This window comes from Bubalus bubalis, chromosome 10 (assembly GCF_019923935.1).
Source record: "Bubalus bubalis isolate 160015118507 breed Murrah chromosome 10, NDDB_SH_1, whole genome shotgun sequence".
Lineage (NCBI taxonomy): Eukaryota > Metazoa > Chordata > Mammalia > Artiodactyla > Bovidae > Bubalus > Bubalus bubalis.
The window spans coordinates 60567832-60588248 of NC_059166.1; the positions used below are offsets into that span (position 1 = coordinate 60567832).

At 40.0% G+C, this 20417-nt stretch overlaps 1 protein-coding gene across 8 annotated transcripts in view; it reads right to left on the minus strand.

Annotated features, from left to right (window-relative positions):
* Window positions 1-17061, minus strand: part of ATG5 (autophagy related 5) — a 142144-nt gene extending 125083 nt beyond the window's left edge. For 6 of the 8 annotated variants that reach the window (XM_025294664.2, XM_025294660.3, XM_045161962.1 and 3 more), the window contains exons 1-2: window positions 16922-17061; window positions 10577-10740 (exon numbers count right to left, since the gene is read on the minus strand). In XM_025294664.2, the coding sequence (XP_025150449.1) occupies window positions 10577-10684 (108 nt within the window). In that variant the 5' untranslated portion in view covers window positions 10685-10740; window positions 16922-17061. Of the gene's footprint in view, window positions 1-10576; window positions 10741-15867; window positions 15980-16669; window positions 16796-16921 lie in introns of those variants that run through there. The other 2 variants (XM_045161963.1, XM_045161964.1) reach the window with 2 other exon arrangements.
* Between the last annotated feature and the right edge of the window lie 3356 nt (window positions 17062-20417).

A 20417-nucleotide genomic window follows, 5' to 3' on the forward strand; every position in this document is an offset into this window, starting at 1 on the left:
CCCTGCCTTCTACATTAGGATTGTATCACACAAGAATTTTCTTTGGTATATCTCATTGGTTTACTTCAAGCTCATTTTTTAAAACTGTGTTAAAATATACCTAGTATAAAATTTACCATGTTAACCATTTTAAGCAAACAGTTCAGTGACATTAAATACATTGACACTGCTGTGTCACCCATGTGACACCCATGACTATCCATCTCCAGAACTTTCCATCAAATTCTGTACCTATTAAACAATAATTACCTCATTCTCTTCTTCCTCCCTAATGGCTCAGATGGTAAAGAATCTGCCTGCAGTGCAGGAGACCCAGGTTCGATCTCTGGGTTGGGAAGATCCCTGGAAAAGGGCATAGCAACCCACTCCAGCATTTTTGCCTGGAGAACTTCATGGACAGAGGAGCCTGGTGGGGTACAATCCATGAGACACTTCTGAGTGACTATCACTTTCCCTTCTTCCTCCCAGCCTTCCATAATCATTTTTTTTTTTTTAATTTTATTTTATTTTTAAACTTTACATAACTGTATTAGATTTGCCAAATATCAAAATGAATCCGCCACAGGTTTACATGTGTTCCCCATAATCATTTTTTAACTTTCCAGCTCTGAATCAGATGCTTCTAGAAGGTAATGGCACCCCACTCCAGTACTCTTGCCTGGAAAATCCCTTGGACGGAGGAGCCTGGTAGGCTGCAGTCCATGGGGTCGCTAGGAGTAGGACATGACTGGGCAACTTCACTTTCACTTTTCACTTTCATGCATTGGAGAACAAAATGGCAGCCCACTCCAGTGTTCTTGCCTGGAGAATCCCAGGGATGGGGGAGCCTGGTGGGCTGCTGTCTACGGGGTCACAAAGAGTCGGACACAACTGAAGTGACTTAGCAGCAGCAGCAGCAGCAATTACATCTAAATGGAATCATAAAATAATTGTCCTTTTGTGTCTGGCTTATTTCACTTCAATTAACGTTTTCAAGGTTCAAGTTCTTTTAATACGAAAAGGATTAACCCCTCCAGGGATACTCTCCACTATATGGACTCTCATTCTCTTATTCCTCATGTCACTCAGTATGACACACGTGATACATTTTTTTTCCCTCTGTATAGCCAATAAGGAATACATGTTTTACAGAGTTGTATAGATTACTTGACTTCCGTGGTGGCTCAGCAATAAAGAATCCACCTGCAACACAGGAGATGCCGGCTTGATCCCTGTATTGGGAAGATTCCCTGGAGAAGGGAATGGCAATCTACTCCAGTATTCTTGCCTGGGAAATCCCATGGACAGAGGAGCCCAGTGGGCTACAGGGCCCAGGGTCACAAGAGTTGGACATAACTTAGCAACTAAACAAAAACAACAGATTACTTATGTTTCAGCGAAAAAGTGCCTGTAATATTGTTTACACCAAATCCTATTTTGTCCAAGAATTTTCAGTTATAAAATTAGAGATTCACTTAACAAACAAACATAGAATTAAAATACACTGGAATCCTCTAGTAAACAGAATCCAACAACATATTAAAAAGATCATACATCATGACCAAGTGGGCTTTATCCCAGGGATGCAAGGATTCTTCAATATTCGCAAATCAATCAATGTGATACACCACATTAACAAATTGAAAGATAAAAACCTTATGTTTTATCTCAATAGACGCAGAGAAAGCCTTTGACAAAATTCAACATCCATTTATGATAAAAACCTTCCAGAAAGAAGGCTTAGAAGGATCATACCTCGGCATAATAAAAGCCATATATGATAAACCCACAGCAAACATCCTCAATCGTGAAAAACTAAAAGCATTTCCCCTAAAGTCAGGAACAAGACAAAGGTGCCCACTCTCATCACTACTATTCAACATAGTTTTGGAAGTTTTAGCCACAGCAATTAGAAAAGAAAAAGAAAGAAAAGGAATCCAGATTGGAAAAGAAGACGTAAAACTCTCACTGTTTGCAGATGACATGATCCTCTACATAGGTGCCCTAAAGACACCACCACAGAATTACTAGAGCTAATCAATGAATATAGTAAAGTTGCAGGATATAAAATTAATACACAGAAATTCCTTGCATTCCTATATACTAACAATGAGAAAACAGAGAAATTAATGAAACAATTTCATTCACCATTGTGATGAAAAGAATAAAATACTTAGGAATAAATCTACCAAAAGAAACAAAAGACCTATATATAGAAAACTATAAAACACTCATGAAAGAAATCAAAGATGACACAAATAGATGGAGAAATATACCATGTTCATGGATGGGAAGAATCAATATAGTGAAAATGAGTATACTACCCAAAGGAATCTATAAATTCAATACAATCCCTATCAAGCTACCAATGGTATTTTTCACAGAACTAGAACAAATAATTTCAAAATTTGTATGGAAATACAAAAAAACCTCAAATAACCAAGGCAATCTTGAGAAAGAAGAATGGAACTGGAGGAATCCACCTGCCTGACTTCAGACTTACTACAAAGCTACAGTCATCAAGACAACATGGTACTGGCACAAAGACAGAAATATAGACCAATGGAACAAAATAGAAAGCCCAGAGATAAATCCACACACCTATGGACACCTTATCTTTGACAAAGGAGGCAAGAATATACAATGGAGAAAAGACAATCTCCGTAACAAGTGGTGCTGGGAAAACTGGTCAACCACCTGTAAAAGAATGAAACTAGAACATTTTCTAACACCACACACAAAAATAAACTCAAAATGGATTAAAGATCTAAATATAAGACCAGAAACTATAAAACTCCTAGAGGAAAACATAGGTAAAACACTTTCTGATATAAATCACAGCAGGATCCTCTATGACCCACCTCCCAGAGTAATGGAAATAAAAGCAAAAATAAACAAATGGGACCTAATTAAACTTAAAAGCTCTTGCACAATGAAGGAAATAATAAGCAAGGTGAAAAGAGAGCCTTCAGAATGAGAGAAAATAATAGCAAATAAAGCAACTGACAAAGAATTAATCTCAAAAATATACAAGCAGCTCAATATCAGAAAAATAAACGACCCAATCAAAAAATGGGCCAAAGAACAGACGTTTCTCCGAAGAAGACATACAGATGGCTAACAAACACATGAAAAGATGCTCAACATCACTCATTATCAGAGAAATGCAAATCAAAACCACAATGAGGTACCATCTCATGCTGGTCAGAATGGCTGCTATCAAAAAGCCTACAAATAATAAGTGCGGAAGAGGGTGTGGAGAAAAGGGAACCCTCTTTCTTTAGGCATAAATCCCACTGTTGGTGGGAATGCAAACTAATACAGCCACTATGGAGAACAGTGTGGAGATTCCTTAAAAAACCTGGAAATAGAACTGTCATATGACCCAGCAATCCCAACATTGGGCATATACACTGAGGAAACCAGAACTGAAAGAGACACAGGTACCCCAGTGTTCATTAGAGCACTGTTTACAATAGCTAGGACATGGAACAACCTAGAAGTCCATCGGCAGACGAATGGATAAGAAAGCTGTGGTACATATACACAATGGAATAGTACTCAGCTATTAAAAAGAATGCATTTGAATCAGTTCTAATGAGGTGGATGAAACTGGAGCCTATTATACAGAGTGAAGTAACTCAGAAAGAAAAACACCAATACAGTATACTGACACATAGATATGGAATTTAGAAAGATGGTAACGATGACCCTATATGCAAGACAGCAAAAGAGACACAGATATAAAGAACAGACTTTTGGACTCTGTAGGAGAAGGCAAGGGTGGCATGATTTAAGAGAATAGCATTAAAACATGTATATTACCATATGTGAAACAGATAACCAGTCCAAGCTCGATGCATGAAACAGGGCACTCAAAGCCGGTGCACTGGGACAACGCTGAAGGATGGGATGGGGAGGGAGGTGGGAGGAGGGTTCAGGATGGGGGACACACGTACACCCATGGCTGATTTATGTCAATGTATGGCAAAAAACCACTACAATAAAGTAATTAGCCTCCAATTAAAATAAATTTTAAAATACACTAGAATTCTGTTCCATTTCAATGTGTGAGGCATCACACTAGGTGATGAGGACAGAGCAGTGAATGAGACAGAAAGAGTTCTTCCTCTCATGAAGCTTACAGGCTTAAGAAGAAGACAGTAAAAGCAAAATAACAAATATGATGAATGTAAAGAAGTAAAGGATGTTATAGGAGCAAACAGCAAAGAAATTTACACGATAGCTCAAGGAAGGCCTTTACAGGAAGTAAATTTTAAGGCAAGAGTCAAAAGGGAAACAGGAACGAACCAAACATGGGTAGATTTGGATGTCTGGGTGTGAGTAGGGGTGGGAGATACTTTTGTTCATTCTAGCAGAGGGAACTGCAAGGAAGGCATGGCATGAATACAGAAAGACAAAGACTGGCACATGAAGAATTATAAGAATTTGAATATGACAGGACTGTAGAGGTTTAGGACAGAATAGTACTGAAGAAGCAAGGGACCAGATCATGAAGAACCTTGTAAACTACATTAAGGATCCTAAAGACAATGAAAAGCCACTACAGGTTTCAAGCTGGCAGGTGAAAAGATTAGATATGTGTTTTTAAAGATTACTTTAACTGTGCAGACTGGAAAACGGAAAGAGGGCAGGACAGAAACCAGGGAAATCAGTTAATATTATAAAACCCCTTAGTTTTCAAATGGTGGTCTGAACTAGGCTGTATCATGGCATATGAAAGGTACAAGAAAAGTACGAAATATCTGAGATGTAAAATCAGACAGACCCAATTATGACTGAATGTCAGGGATATAGGATAAGGCACTATCAAAGGATGAGTTCCATGTTAATTGCTGTAGGAGTCATTAATTAGCTGGATGATAAGACAAGAATAGAAGATGGCAGATAACCAGGTTTTCTGGAGTAAAGATGATGAGTCCAGCTTCAAACACACTCAGTTTGAGTTCCTTCGAGACATCTAAGTGAGGTTATCAGCAGAAAGACATACAGATCTGGAGCTCAGGAGAAAAAGCCCGGGCAGCTGTTAAGATAAAAATGCTCAACAAAGACATAAAAATGGAGTGAGAGTTCTAGTGGGGGAAAAAATAGAGAAAGTGAAAGTTGCTCAGTCATGTCTGACTCTTTGCAACCCCATGGACTATACAGTCCATGGAATTCTCTAGGCCAGAATACTGCAGTGGGTAGCCTTTCCTTTCTCCAGGGGATCTTCCCAACCCAGGGATTGAACCTAGGTCTCTGGCATTCCAGGCAGGTTCTTTACCAGCTGAGACACAAAGGAAACCCAAGAATACTGGAATGGATAGCCTATCCCTTCTCTAGCAATTCTTTCCAACCCAGTAATTGAACTGAGGTCTCCTGCATTGCAGGTGAATTCTTTACCAACTGAGCTATCAGGGAAGCACCCCCCACCCCAAAAAAAAACAAACAACAGAGAAGTGGACCCCCAAAAAAAAAAAGAAAGAAAAAAGGCAAAGCAAAGGGGAGCACAGGAGCAAAACCAGGGATGAGGCACTGCAGAGTGAGAGGACAGTGTAATAAAACTGAGGAAACAGCCAAAAATATCAAATAAGGCTGAGAGATCAAGCAAATCAAAGTTCAAAAGCAGACTCTAGGTCTGGTTAAAAAATAAAAAAATAAAAATTTTTAAAAAGATGTCATTAGGGACTTTGACAAGAACAGTTTTGTTGAAGCAATGTGAAAATATGATTATAGCAAAGTAAGTAGTGGGAGGTGGGAAGGAAACAATGAGTACCGGCAATCCTTTTGATAAGTCTGGCTGTGAAAGAAAAGCAAGTGGTTGAAAGAAAGATGGGGTCAAAGAGGTTTGTTACAGGATAGGAAGGATCTGAGACAATACAAATGCTGCAAAGTTGTTGTCAATAGACACAAAAAGTTGAAAGTAAAATAAATAGAGAAGGCAGAAGATGGGATCCAGAACACAGATGGAAAGCTGGGCCTTGCCCGAGAAGAAAGGGTACCTCTTCCATTAAAACAGGAGAGAAAAAGTGAATCTGTGCAGATACACTTTCACCTCTCTGTGCAGATATGCTTTATAGAGTTGGTGGCAGAAAGCTAAGGAGGTTCTGTCACGTGGTTTCTATTTTCTTTGTGAAGTAGGAAGTGAGGTGAGGGCTCAGAGGAGTCCTAGCAGAGGACAGACACAGTTGACTATGGGAACATAAACAGACTGCTGGGAAAAGTTTAGGGTCTACTCAGATCAACTACCACACATCTGCGTGATCACCTCTTGTAAAAAGTCACAAAATATGAATGCAATTTAGTGTGTATGTTTTATATTGGATAATCTAAAGGAAAAGTAACAGTTCAAATGAATATAACAGAAACAACAAGAATTGAAAAGTTGCTTTGTTTCTAGGAAAGTTCCTTGCTAATATTCTCTGTAATATAAGATATAATTCTCAATGATTATGACACATAGAATTGGCTGAAAGATTTATACAGAGCCAACAAATCAAAATGCAGAAATAAACAGAAATATATCTAACATTAATAAGCTTTTCCAATTAAAACAGAAAATCCCAGAAGACTCTGAATAAAAATTATTTAATTTACAAATTTGGTACAGAGTGGATACTTTAAAATCCAGTTTCTAAGAAAGAAGCTATAAACATTAATAAAAGGAAACTACATTCCCATTCACCCATCCTTCCTGCACCTCCACCTGAACACGATGGACGCTTCAGGCCACAATGACAACCCTGTTATAGCACCTCACCTGAACTCTAAGAATGTCTGGGAAAGAGGTCTACTAGCTCTCAGGTCAAATTTTCATCCCATTTCATCTACCTCTTTAAAACAGTATCATTATTACAACTCAAAGCAATTAAAAATACATTCAAGCTTAATTTACAACAAAGAGATATGTGAACTAAAATCATATTGGCACTAAAATGTTTACCGATAATAATTCTAATAGTAAAACCACTGCTAGTGGTTTTGTATACAGCATTTTCTTTCTTCAGTTCAGTTCAGTTCAGCCGCTCAGTCGTGACTGACTCTGCGACCCCACGGACTGCAGCATGCCAGGCCTCCCTGTCCATCACCTACTCCCAGAGTTTACTCAAACTCATGTCCATTGAGTTGGTGATGCCATCCAAACATCTCATCCTGTCATCCCCTTCTCCTCTCGCCTTCAATCTTTCCCAGCATCAGGGTCTTTTCAAATGAGTCAGCTCTTCGCATCAGGTGGCCAAAGTACTGGAGTTTCAGCTTCAATACCACAGTTGAAAAGCATGAATTCTTCAGCACTCAGCTTTCTTTATAGTCCAACTCTCACATCCATACAGGACTACTGGAAAAACCATAGCCTTGACTAGACGGACCTTTGTTGACAAAGTAATGTCTCTGCTTTTTAATATGCTGTCTAGGTTGGTCATAACTTTTCTTTCAACGTGTAAGTGTCTTTTTATTTCATGGCTGCAGTCACCATCTGCAGTGGTTTGGGAGCCCCCAAAAATAAAGTCTGGTACCATTTCCACTGTTTCTCCATCTATTTGCCATGAAGTGATGGGACTGGATGCCATTATCTTAGTTTTCTGAATGTTGAGCTTTAAGCCCACTTTTTTACTCTCCTCTTTCACTTTCATCAAGAGGCTCTTTAGTTCTTCTTTACTTTCTGCCATAAGGGTGGTGTCATCTGCATATCTGAGGTTATTGATATTTTTCCCGGCAATCTTGATTCCAGCTCGTGTTTCATCCAGCCCAGCATTTCTCATGATGTACTCTGCATAGAAGTTAAATAAGCAGGGTGACAATATACAGCCTTGACGTACTCCTTTTCCTATTTGGAACCAAGTCTGTTGTTCCATGTTCAGTTCTAATTGTTGCTTCCTAACCTGCATACAGATTTCTCAAGAGGCAGGTCAGATGGTCTGGTATTCCCATCTCTTTCAGAATTTTCCAGTTTATTGTGATCCACCCAGTCAAAGGCTTTGGCATAGTCAATAAAGCAGAAATAGATGTTTTCCTGGAACTCTCTTGCTTTTTCAATGATCCAACGGATGTTGGCAATTTGATCTCTGCTTCCTCTGCCTTTTCTAAAACCAGCTTGAACAACTGGAAGTTCATGGTTCATGTATTGTTGAAGCCTGGCTTGCAGAACTTTGAGCATTACTTTACTAGTATGTGAGATGAGTGCAACTGTGTAGTAGTTTGAGCATTCTTTGGCACTGCCTTTCTTAGGGATTAGAATGAAAACTGACCTTTTCCAGTCCTGTGGCCACTGCTGGGGTTTCCAAATGTGCTGGCATATTGAGTGCGGCACTTTGACAAAATCATCTTTTAGGATTTGAAATAGCTCAACTGGAATTCCATCACCTCCAATAACTTTGTTCGTAGTGATGCTTCCTAAGGTCCACTTGACTTCACATTCCAGGATGTCTGGCTCTAGGTGAGTGTTCACACAATCACTTTTTCTTTCTTACACTTCAGTCTTTATCTGACTCTTTGTGACCCCATGAACGGTAGCCTGCCAGGCTCCTTTTTGCCCATGGGATTTCCCAGGCAAGAACACTGGAGTGAGTTGCCATTTCCTTCTCCACACTTCAGTATGCATGCATTTAAAGAGCAAAATCTGAATTATGCTGCACAGTTTTAAAGTTCAGTTCTTTGTTTAATATTTATTATATACCTGTCACCCAATAATCTGAGAAAACATGACCACAATGAAGTTTCTTTGGGGTGAAGAATTAGGAAGAATTCAAGAAAAAAAAAATCAATTAGTATTAAAAACAGTCTTCCTCCAACAGTTAATCTCATTACTTATCATTTTTAATTCGATTAGAAACAAAAAACAACTTACCCTCTAGTTCTCACAATGGTCTTTTCATATTTAAAACAGATTTATAAATAAGGAAGGAAAAATATTATATTCTTTACTTGCTTTTTTTAAGTGCAGAAAATGTGTCAAACATCATATTCTGATTTAAAAGTAAACAGTCTTAAATCATGTATCTCTTAGCTTTCACTACTTTGACCAACTGGACACACGTACGCTCCTTCGTGTAAGTACTATTAGAAAGCTGCCCAAGGTTAAAGGTTTTCCTTAAAATAGCAAAAGCTAGTTCCTAACCCAAACTACTGAGGGAGAAGAGTAAAAATACATCTAACAAATGAAATGTCTCTAAAAATAAACTATGATCACTTTTCATTTTAACCATGGAAGTTTTTCTAAAGGTGGAAAATTGCTGAGTTTCCTAAGTAAAAATGATTCAAACTTATATAATTAGTTATGATTATCTGAAAAAGTACAAAAGACTACCCAATTTCTCTGAAATTATCATTCAGTAAGAAAACCCAGAGATTTTAAACAAACCCCCAACATGGGGGTGGAGAGACTTTCATGCACTGAGTATCTACCATTTGTGTGACATACTCCAGATTCAAGGACGCACAGAGAAAAACGAAACAGTTCCTGTATCCAACAAGTCAGAGGACGGGCCCCTAAAGGAGCTTCCTCCAGCCATCTGACTATCCCCAGCTGGGGCAGGCAGGGGACGAGTGCTGCCTCACCAGCACACAGGGGAGAAAGCCAAGGGCAAGCTCTACTGAAGTGAAACAAGAGACAGTCCAGCACCACAGATGTATTTCACTTCTCCAGATCTTCCTGAGTAAATAATACCATGTGTGCACGCACACTAAGTCGTTTCAGTCGTGTCCGACTCTTCGCAACCCCATGGACTGTAGCCCACCAGGCTCCTCTGTCCACGGGATTCTCCAGGCAAGAGTACTGGAGTGGGTTGCCATGTACTTCTCCAGGGGATCTTCCCGACCCAGGAATCAAACCCATGTCTCATGTCTCCTGCATTGGCAGGCGGGTTCTTTACCACTAGCACCCCCTGGGAAGACTGTGTATCTGAGACACAAAGGAAAAACTAAAATGACAGTAACTGAGAATGTCTTTGCCTACTAGGGACTATTTAGTAAAAAGGCAAGATACTATTATCTCTGACTGACAGATGCTTACGTTTGGATCATATCGGCAATTAGAAAAGAAAAAAGAAAAGCAGACTAAAATCAAAAGATAACTGATACTCTCTTTTTAGAACAGGTAATACACTAACTCCAATCCACAAGCCTACATGCAACAATTTATGTTATTAAACAATATATTTCTTTTTATCTATATTAAATCATGAACATATGAAGATACATCCGCATTCATATGTTCATTCAGCTATCAAAAAAAATTTAAATAGTTGCTTTGAATACAAAAGAACCAAATCTGAACCTATCATTTTCAAAATAGCTTCCTGTTAAAAAACCACACATAACTTATGATTCATTATCATATACTATAGATGTGTAAGAAAAAGAAAGTCAAGAGGGTCCCGTATCAACATGTCAGCGCTGCTTTTATCCTCCGAGCAGTAGGATTAGAGGCGATTCTTACTTCCTTCTTTTCACAGGTCTGTGTCTCCTTATTTTTTTTCCATAATAAGCACATATTAATTGTATACAAAGAGTTGAAAACCAGCCTCCTGGTTCTTAAGAGCTTTCTCTACAGAAATGGACAAAGTCCCGACATCCCACTTGCCACCGCCAGCATACTTACATAGTATGGCTCTGCCTCGCGTTCAGTTATCTCATCCTGATACAGGGTGAAGCAAGTTGGAATTCGTCCAAACCACACATCTCGAAGCACATCTTTGTCATCTGTCATTCTTCCAGTGATGAAAGCAGTACATATAGGCTAAATTATTTTCAGCCAAAGCCAAACTGAAAATAAAATGAAGAGCACTGGTCTGATCCTTGTAAGAATAAACGAACCTGCTCCAAAACAAAGATTATAGGAAATCAAGAATGCCGTTAACGATTATTCACTTCAAAAAACTACATGATGGCATTCTTTAGAATGAATGCAAAAATCAGTACAACAAATTCCAAATGTGAAGCCATTATTTATTTAAAGAGATCACAGAAGTAACCATTTCAAAATTACATATACAACTAACAAACCACAGCCAAAGTGAAACTATACTTGCAACATTCTCTAAAGCCCTAAAAAAGTATACTGCTTATCTAAAGTGAACTCTTCACCTGTAACTTTTGTCTCAGTTTTCTCATCTATAAAACGGGAATAACAGCACTGACCATGTAAGAGAGATGAAAATTAAATTCATACATGTAGAATACTTACAATAATGCCTGTAGCACAGTACTAGTAGTATAAGATGTATCTGTCATCATAATTTATAGAACCAACAAGAGCTTGTCTCAAAAAATGTTTAAAAGTCAAAAACTTCAAGAACTTAGAATAATCTAGTGTAAACTGGAATTAATAAAGGAAAATACAACCAAAAATTATGCACTGAGCATTGCTAGTAACACTCACGATAGAGTCACAATTTGATCATTTGATACACCCAGCTCTGTGGCAGATGCTGAGGGCTTCACGATGATGATGACAATGACGATGGTGGTGATCATTTTTTAAAAACCTCAGGTATATTTGACTCTGCAACCCAATGGATTGTAGCCCGCCAGGCTCCTCTGTCCATGGGGATTCTCCAGGCAAGAATACTGGACTGGGGAGCCATTCCCTTCTCCAAAGGATCTTCCAGACCCAGGGACAGGACCCGAGTCTCCTGCATTGCAGGCAGATTCTTTACTGTCTGAGCCACCAGGGAAGCCCCTACAGGCATTACCCAGAAGGTACTATTTACAAATCTGCTAAACATACCATGCACTTTCGTGCACTTTCCATAGCTGTGCTCATGCTGGTGGTTCCTAACCCTAAAGTAGCCTTCCCCACCTTGTCTTCGACTTGGACAGCCTTCAGGAATCTGCTCAAAACAGCCTTTCTTCTATGCATGAATCAGGCAGAACCTCACTGCACCTTCACTTTTCCACTGCAGCAGGATTTTCAATCTGGTACTCTTTCCACTATACCATATTAATTGCCAAACATCCTTTCAACTCCAATATGTCCATGGTTATAATTAAATGTTACTTTGTGAGTGCTTTCATAGGGAGGAGGGGAAGCAGTTAAATATTAACAGAACTTACCATGTTCAGGGAAGAATTTTAAAAGATACTGAACTTGAAGAATGGGTAAAATATGGACAGAAGAAAAGAAGACAAATAATCCAAGCAGGGCAATATAGCATCAGCAAAGACAGGAAGTGGCAGGAGCAATATATGAGCCAACTTTTTAGGAAACATATTGGGAACAGTAGTACACAATGAAAGAGCTGACACTGTGGCGTGGCCTACTACCACACACGATTTTAAGCGAGTCACTTTACTTCACTAAGTCTCAATTTCCTTAACTGTAAAAGTTACCAGGGTTGTTCTAGAGAAAAAAGTCTATAAAGTATGTGACATGGTACTGGACACAGTAAGTGCTGAGACATAAAAGCAATTATTATTCCTTTAATGTCAAATTTGTAAATATATAATGTAACCAGATCATGAAGTATACCAAATAGATAACTGTAGGTTTTCAATTTCATCCAACAAGCTGTGAGGTTCTATAATGGTGAAATAAAAACAATTATCTGGTATAGTCAGAACTATGGCTTTTCCATTAGTCATGTACGGATGTGACAGTTGTACCATAAAAAATGTTGAGAGCCGAAGAACTGATGCTTTCGAACTGCAGTGCTAGAGAAGACTCATGAGAGTCCCTTGGACTGCAAGGAGATGAAACCAGTCAATCCTAAAGGAAATGAACCCTGAATATTCATTGGAAAAACTGATGCTGAAGCTGAAGCTCCAATACTTTGACCGCCTGATGGAAAGAAAAGACCCTGATGCTGGGAAAGATTGAGGGCGAGAGGAAAAGGAAGCGACAGAGGATGAGATGGTTGGATGACATCACGGACTCAATGGATGAGAGTCTGAGCAAACTCAGGGAAATAGTGAAGGACAGGGAAGCCTGGCATGCTGCAGTTCATGGGGCTGCAAAGAGTAGGACATGACTTAGCAAATGAACAATAACAACAAATCTGATGGCAGTTCACAAAAGGAGATCTGAGTCAGAGAAAGGATAGCCAGGAAGCAATGTCCACAACCAAGGCATATGATAATGAGTGCCTGACCTAGACTGGTAGCAGTGGATTGAAAACAGATAGGAGGCTTTTCCAATGAAGAATAGAAGTTGGTAAAAAAAAAAAAAACTGGCCGAGAGATAAAGACAAGGACTGAAAATATTTAAATGCTTACAGCCGGTTACAGAGTAAGGTAGTTAAGAGGTTTTGAAACTGGACTGACATGGGTTTCAACCCTGACTTCCTCATATAAGCTGTGAGTCCTTGGACAACAAACCTGACATCTCCAAACCTCATATCTGTAAACTGAAGATAATTCTAATGTCACAGGTTGCTCTGTGTTTAGCACCTAGTAACCAAAACAGGAAAAATGGAATATGTATTTAATTCCATGGCCGCTCTGCTTGCATACCCTTTGCCCCTTCTCTTGGCCAATTCTTAATCCTCTTTTAAGAGTGAACCTAACATCAGTTTCTTGGGACGCCTTCCACTAAGCAAACTACAATCTAATTACTTATTCTTTATCTTTATTGTTATATGGTATAACAATGCACTACAGTTATGTTTATCTTATCTGACTCTTGCCCCTCCCAAAACTGAACTGTGAGTTCCTTGACAGCAGAAATTTAGTCATATATACCTTTGTATCAGGGAGGGTAGCACAATTAGCACATAGTTGGTTCTGGAATTTTTGTTAAACACCAGAAAATATATAAATAAAGAAAATACATAAACCCCAAGGTTACACTAGCTACTGAAGAAAGCTCTTCACCTAAACTCTTTCCTAAATTGGTACAATCACACTTTAAATTCAGTGAATTTTATTATTTTAGAAAAATATTTTTCCCTCTCATACATACACAATGATATCAAACCACGCATCCAACTTGAAGGCAACATTTTCGAAGAAAATGAAATCTCAAGCCATGATACAGTCTACCAGAAATAAGCTTCTTTAGGGCAATGACTACTACCCGACTGCTGCTGTATTTTCTGCATCTAATTCTCAGCCTGGAAAAAAGGTAGGTGTGTCCAACAAAAAACACTTAGCAAACAGTATAGTGAGTATGATAAGAATGTAATGCACAATTAACAGTCCCTTTTAGGCTACAAACCAAGAGCAGCTAACCTACTACCTGAAGCTGTTTTTTTGCTGACAAAATCCCCAACTATCCACAAATTACTTAAAATATCAAATACCTACTACTAGTAAATTTGTAAACATCTAAAAATATGTTGGTTGGTCTCCCTTTAAATTCAAAAGTGGGCTCTGATTACTGCCCAGTGTTCTCATGTTTCCCTAGTCCATTTATTCTTCTGCTGTCCCAGATCAACTCTCTCTTCTCAAATTTTCATATCTCCTTCCTTACTCTCTCTCAGCTAATGACTTGGCTTTTTAACTATTTCCTTCTATCTGGTTACTAAGGATCACCATTTTTGAACAGGGGTTTTAAGGAACAGGCGCACCCCCATCCTGGGGGATATAGTCTGTAACTTGCCCCAACCTCCAAATGTTGAAATGTCCTGAAGTCCTTGAACCCTGCCTTTGGAGATCTCTTAGGGTTTTAAATATCATTTACACATTAACAATTCCCACATTCACATCTTCAACCTAGACTTCTCTTCTAACTCTAGTTCCACATATACTACTGTATACGGACATTTCATTTGGAAATTTAGCAAGTGCAAAACAGAAAAATGATTTCAGATCTCCCTCTTTCCTCTTCCTAGTACTCTGTGGTCTTCCCCAAACCACTAAGTGGTAACTCCATTCTTTAGTTGCTCAGGCCTTAAATCTGAGAGCCAACCATGACCCCTCTTCACAGCTGACCAGCTCTAGCTTAGACACCAGTCTAGAACCTAGTTATTTCTCACCTCCACTACTACCACACTGATCCAAGTCACTGTGACCTTTAACTCAGATAAATGCCATAGTCTACCAACAGAGGTCTCAATATTTCTACAACTTGCTGCAGAGAAATAACAACATAATCAGAAAAAAAAATTTAAAACACAAGTCAGATGAGTTCACTCCTTTATTCAAAACTCTTTCGTTGCTTAGTCCCTCAGTCGTATCTGACTCGTTCACAACCCCATGGACTGTAGCCCTCCAGGCTCCTCTGTCCTTGGAATTCTCCAGGCAACAATACTGGAGTGGGTAGACATTCCCTTGTCCAGGGGATCTTCCTGACCCAGAGATCCTCATTGCAGGTGGATTTTTTACCACTGAGTCACCTGGGAAGCCACTCAAAACCAGACCATCTCATTCAAAGTAAAAACTAAAAGTGTTTAAAAAAAAAAAAAAAAGTCTTACCAGGCCCTTATACCACCCGAGGCTTCCCTGGTAGCTCAGTAGGTAAAGAATCTGCCTGCAGTTCAGGAGACCTGGGTTCGATTTCTGGATCAGGAAGATCCCCTGGAGAAGGGAATGGCAACCCACGCCAGTATTCTTGCCTGGAGAATCCCATGGACAGAGGAGCCTGGTGGGCTACAGTTCATGGGGTCGCAAAGAATCGGACACAAGACTGAGCAACTAACATTAACTACCTACTCTGACCTGCTTATCTACTTCTCTCTCCAACTTTCTCCCCCCGTGGAGCCAAACTAGCTGATATGCTCCTGCCTCAGGGATTCTGGCTGTTCTCACAGTCTTTTCCACTACATACACATGGCACCCTTCCTTGATATTACTAGGTTTCTGCTCAAATGTCATCTTCTCTTAGGCCACCACTATAACTTCCTACACATGACACCAGCATGTCCCATTCCCCTTCATTATTTTTTTCTCCACAGCACTTTTCACCACTCCACTTCACATATACTTTAATTAACTTTTAAATTAATGTTTCCTCACCCCAAACCTCAAAGTGAACTTCATCATGGCAGCGATTTTTATTGTCTTCTTCACTGTTTATTGCTTCGTTTATTTTTTGTTCAGTGCTTGGCACATAACTGGCACTTCGTATCTGTTAAATAAAGTGAATCTACACTTGAAGCTTGTACATTATTCTAAAATCTCTTATCAATATAGTATCATTCTATTTGTTTTTCCCCAATTTTAATCAGCATACCATGGTGGATCAAAGAACATGCTCAAATCCAATATAAAATCCTAAAATTTCCCTCAACTGCTACCCTCAGCCCAACATATTTACTTTCAAATTCAAAATTCAATCAACAACTCCCTTTATGGAAATCACAAATCAATTCGGTTCAGACCCAAGTGTACACACAGTCCCCAAAACTCCGAAATTTATCAAGTAAATTCTAGAAGACTTTAGAAGTCCATTGCCGTTTGACAGCCTCTGGGTTCTGATTCTTGCTAAAAACATGTTGTGCCTCCACACCCTTCAGAAAAATCTAGAACCAATCCAGTTTCCCTAAGCTCCTCAACTTCAGATGTGACTTGAAAATAATCCAAAGTATAATTAAAGTATATGAAAGTGCTTTGCCAAGGGGAAATTTATTTTTTGTCACTAAATATTATTAAAATGAGACTTAATGAATGCTTTGAGAAGATAAACTGGGGAAAACTCCACCGATTTCGGATAGAATCGAACTGCCTATGAAATATCTATGATCTAAATAACTACTCCACGAAAAATGCAGGTCCTGAACTAAAGTCTAGAGCCTGTGATGAGACCCAGGCTTCCTACCTTAGAAAGGAACGGACGTATGCCCTCCAGAGATCACACAGGCTACACCCTCACAGCCGGCGCTAGGGCTCCGGGGGCGGCGCCTGGGCAACGCCACCTTCCTCGGAGGAACCACCTTCACCCGCCACCACCGCCCGGGGGAGCGTTCCTCTCAACGCACACGCCCCTCCTTTTTACCACACCTACTTGGCACTTCCCCAACCCTCTTCCTGCGGGCATTTCCTCACACTGGGGTGACAGACACACACATACCCTACTAGAAGCGCCGGCTTCTCCTCCGGCTTCCTGCACAGGTGAAGACGCTGGGCGGAGGAGAGCGCCCAACACACTATCCCGCCGAGATGCACAAGCCGGGAGTCCCGACAGCCCGCGCAGCCGCAGAAGGCACCTGCGCGGAGGTCGGAGTAGAGCCCAGCTCCACTTCCGCCCTCCGGTATCCAGCAAAGACGGCCCGCAGCGCCGCGGAGCCCTGGAAGCCCACCGCAAGTCCAGTCACCCTCGGCGCCCGGAGATGACGTCACGAGACCCCACGTGGCCCGCACTCCGCCCTCCGAGTTCGGCCCAACCCTGCACAGAGGCTGGAGCCAGACTTGAGCATGCGCGGACCGAGCGGTCAAACCCCTGGCAAGTTCACAGGTGATCTCCCGGCTTGTCTGTGCTTTTGGCAGTCATTGGTATTTAAGAAGGTTATAACAGTTCTGTGAGAGCAGAGACTTTTACAAATACGGAGACACTGCCTCACTGGAGCTTGATCGCGGCGTCTCTCTCCTGGCTTCCCACGGTAAAATTAATAAAACGTTGGTCTTCAAAGTGTTTTCCTATCTAGTTTCTCATCTTCACTTTGTCAGAGCCACAGCATGAATTAACAGGCATTTGACAATAAAATACCTGAATACCGAAGCCCTCCCATCCATCCAATTGTATATACCTTTGTCTTCCTGTTGGTTAAAATAACAAGCAATTAGTAAACTTACTCTTAAAAGCTGTTGGCATTGGATCTATCTAGAAGCCTTACCAGACATTTAACGTTAGTCTTTTAATTACACATTCCATCAAAATATTACACTATGCATACCGAGTAAATACTACTTTATCGTTCCTGATAATTGAAAAGATTAGGAAAATCCTAGTATTAGCCACAGGATACTTTTAAAAGGAAGAATCTTCTTAGGGGTTGTTGTCTAGTCTAATGATTTATTAGTGGTGAATCACACCTTATTGGTGGGTCATCAAATCAACTTTGTGGGTCCTGACTAGCGTTTTTTAAGTGAAAAAATTAGAAAATATTGGCAGGCTTCACACACGTATGCAGGTCAAGAAGTGACAGTTACAACTAGATATGGAACAACTAACTGGTTCAAAATTGGGAAAGGAGTGTGACAAGCTTGTATATTGTCACCCAGCTTATTAAACTTCTATGCAGAGTACATCATGTGAAGTGCTGGGTTGGATGAATCACTAACTGGAATCAGGTTTGCCTGGAGAGTATCAACAACCTCAGATATGCAGATGATCCCTCTCTAATGGCATTAAGTGAAGAGGAACTAAAGGGCCTCTTGATGAAGGTGGAAAAGGAGAGTGAAAAAGCTGGCTTAAAACTCAACATTCAAAAAAACTAAGATCATGGCATCTGGTCCAATCACTTTATGGCAAATAGAAGGGGGGAAAGTGGCAGCAGTGACAGATTTTGTTTTCTTGGGCTCCCAAATCACTGCGGATGGTGACTGCAACCATAAAATTAAAAGACACTTGGTCCTTGGAAGGAAAACTGACAAACCTAGAGAGCATATTTAAAAGCTAAGACATCGCTTTGCCAACAAAGGTCCACATAGTCAAAGCTATGGTTTTTTCAGTAGCCATGTACGGATGTGAGACTTGGACCATAAAGAAGGTTGAGCACCAAAGAATAGATGCTTTAAAATTGTGGTGCTGGGGAAGACTCATGAGAGTCCCTTGGACATCAAGGAGATCAAACCAGTCAATCCTAAAGGAAATCAACCCTGAATATTCATTGGAAAGACTGATACTGAAGCTCCAATGCTGTGGCCACCTGAAGTGAAGAACCAACTCACTGCAAAAGACCCTGATGCTGGAAAAGACTGAAGGCAAAAGGAGAAGGGGATGGCAGAGGATAAGATGGTTAGATAGTATCACCAACTTGCTAGGCACGAGTCCATTTGGTGGACTCATGAATTTGAGCAAACTCAGGGAGATAGAGAAGGATAAGGGAGCCTGGAGTGCTGCAGTTCATGGAGTCGCAGAGTCAGACAGAACATCGACTAGACAACAACACATGTTAAGGTAAATATTGTTTCCTGAAATTTTTATTTTAATATGTATGTGGTATACACTGGATAGGAAGGTGAAATACATTTCTTGATATTGGTAGTAGTCAAAAATATTTGAAAGTCACAGTCCAGTCCACTCCACATAATCAATGCAGAAATCCTCTCTATGCATCCTGAACAGACAACCATTAGCCTCTATAAAAAAAGTTCTTAGGATAAAGTTGCCCTTCCTTCCCAATGGTAGCCAAAACTAAATGGAATTTACTCTGAAATGTATAAAAAAAATTAGGTGGATTAATGAATGGATGGAGGGATGAATAGATGGATATATATTTGATAATGCAAGTATAGTAAAATGTTAATGGTAGAATCTATGTAGTAGAATGGTAGAATCTAGTATTTGGGTGTTCACTGTAAAATCCTGTCAACTTCGCTGTTATGCTTGAAATTTTTCCTGGTAAAATGTTGAGGGGGAGGGGAGAAGCTGTGTTTGGAGAACCCTAATAGGTGGAGAGCTATTAAATTGAACTAAAATCCAGCTTCTTGTACGTTTAAGACTTGACCCTGTTTACCTCCTTCCTCCCCTTGTGCCTCCTCTACTCCACTTACAGCCTTCAGCATATAGCTAACCTTTGTCCTAACAGCATTTCAGCTATGTAAAGGTAGCTCTCATACCTCATAACCCACTCAGTATAATACTGTCAGTTCTTTCAGCCACTCTTCACATGACATATCTCCCTTCTAGATAACTCCAGTTGTTGGACTTTTTCCCATCTCAAGATTATGCTCCCTGAGCAAAAATTTAGATGTAAGAAGAATTCTATATTTGTCCTTTGTCATTTCCATTTGTTAACATTGTGTCTTCCCTCTTGGTCAGTGGCCCTGCATGTTTTTATTTTTTATTCTTTTCAACGAACATAACTTTTAAGGAGCCCTTTCTGGTTAACCTTACCATTTCTCCCAAGCTTCAGTGCATTCTGAGTGACTCTCAGGCAAACTTGTGTGAATTACTTGTCAACCTTCATTCACCAAAGGGGAATACACAGTCCTCTTAAAATTCTGGGTTCAAAGGAGAGACTCACAGAAGTCTGTCAACAATATGATTTATTTTCTTCTCACTATAATAGTTTGCAGTTGTAAAGTCTTTTATTTTTGCATGCATTACAACTTGTAGGATTCAAAGTTGTGGGATCACAACTTTCTTTGATCTAAATTTACTTAAATCTGCCTTCCTGAACTCTAAGGTGTCTCTACTAACCCCATGAACTCTAATGTGCCATTACATCATGACCTCAACTTCCCATCTACTCTCTTTCCTCTCCAGCCTACTAGTTTTATAAGTTGTTGTTGTTCAGTCACTAAATCGCGTCCAGCTCTTTGTGACCCCAGGGACTGCCACACACCAGGCTTCCCAGTCCTTCACTATCTCCCGGAGTTAGCTCAAACTTATGTCCATTGAG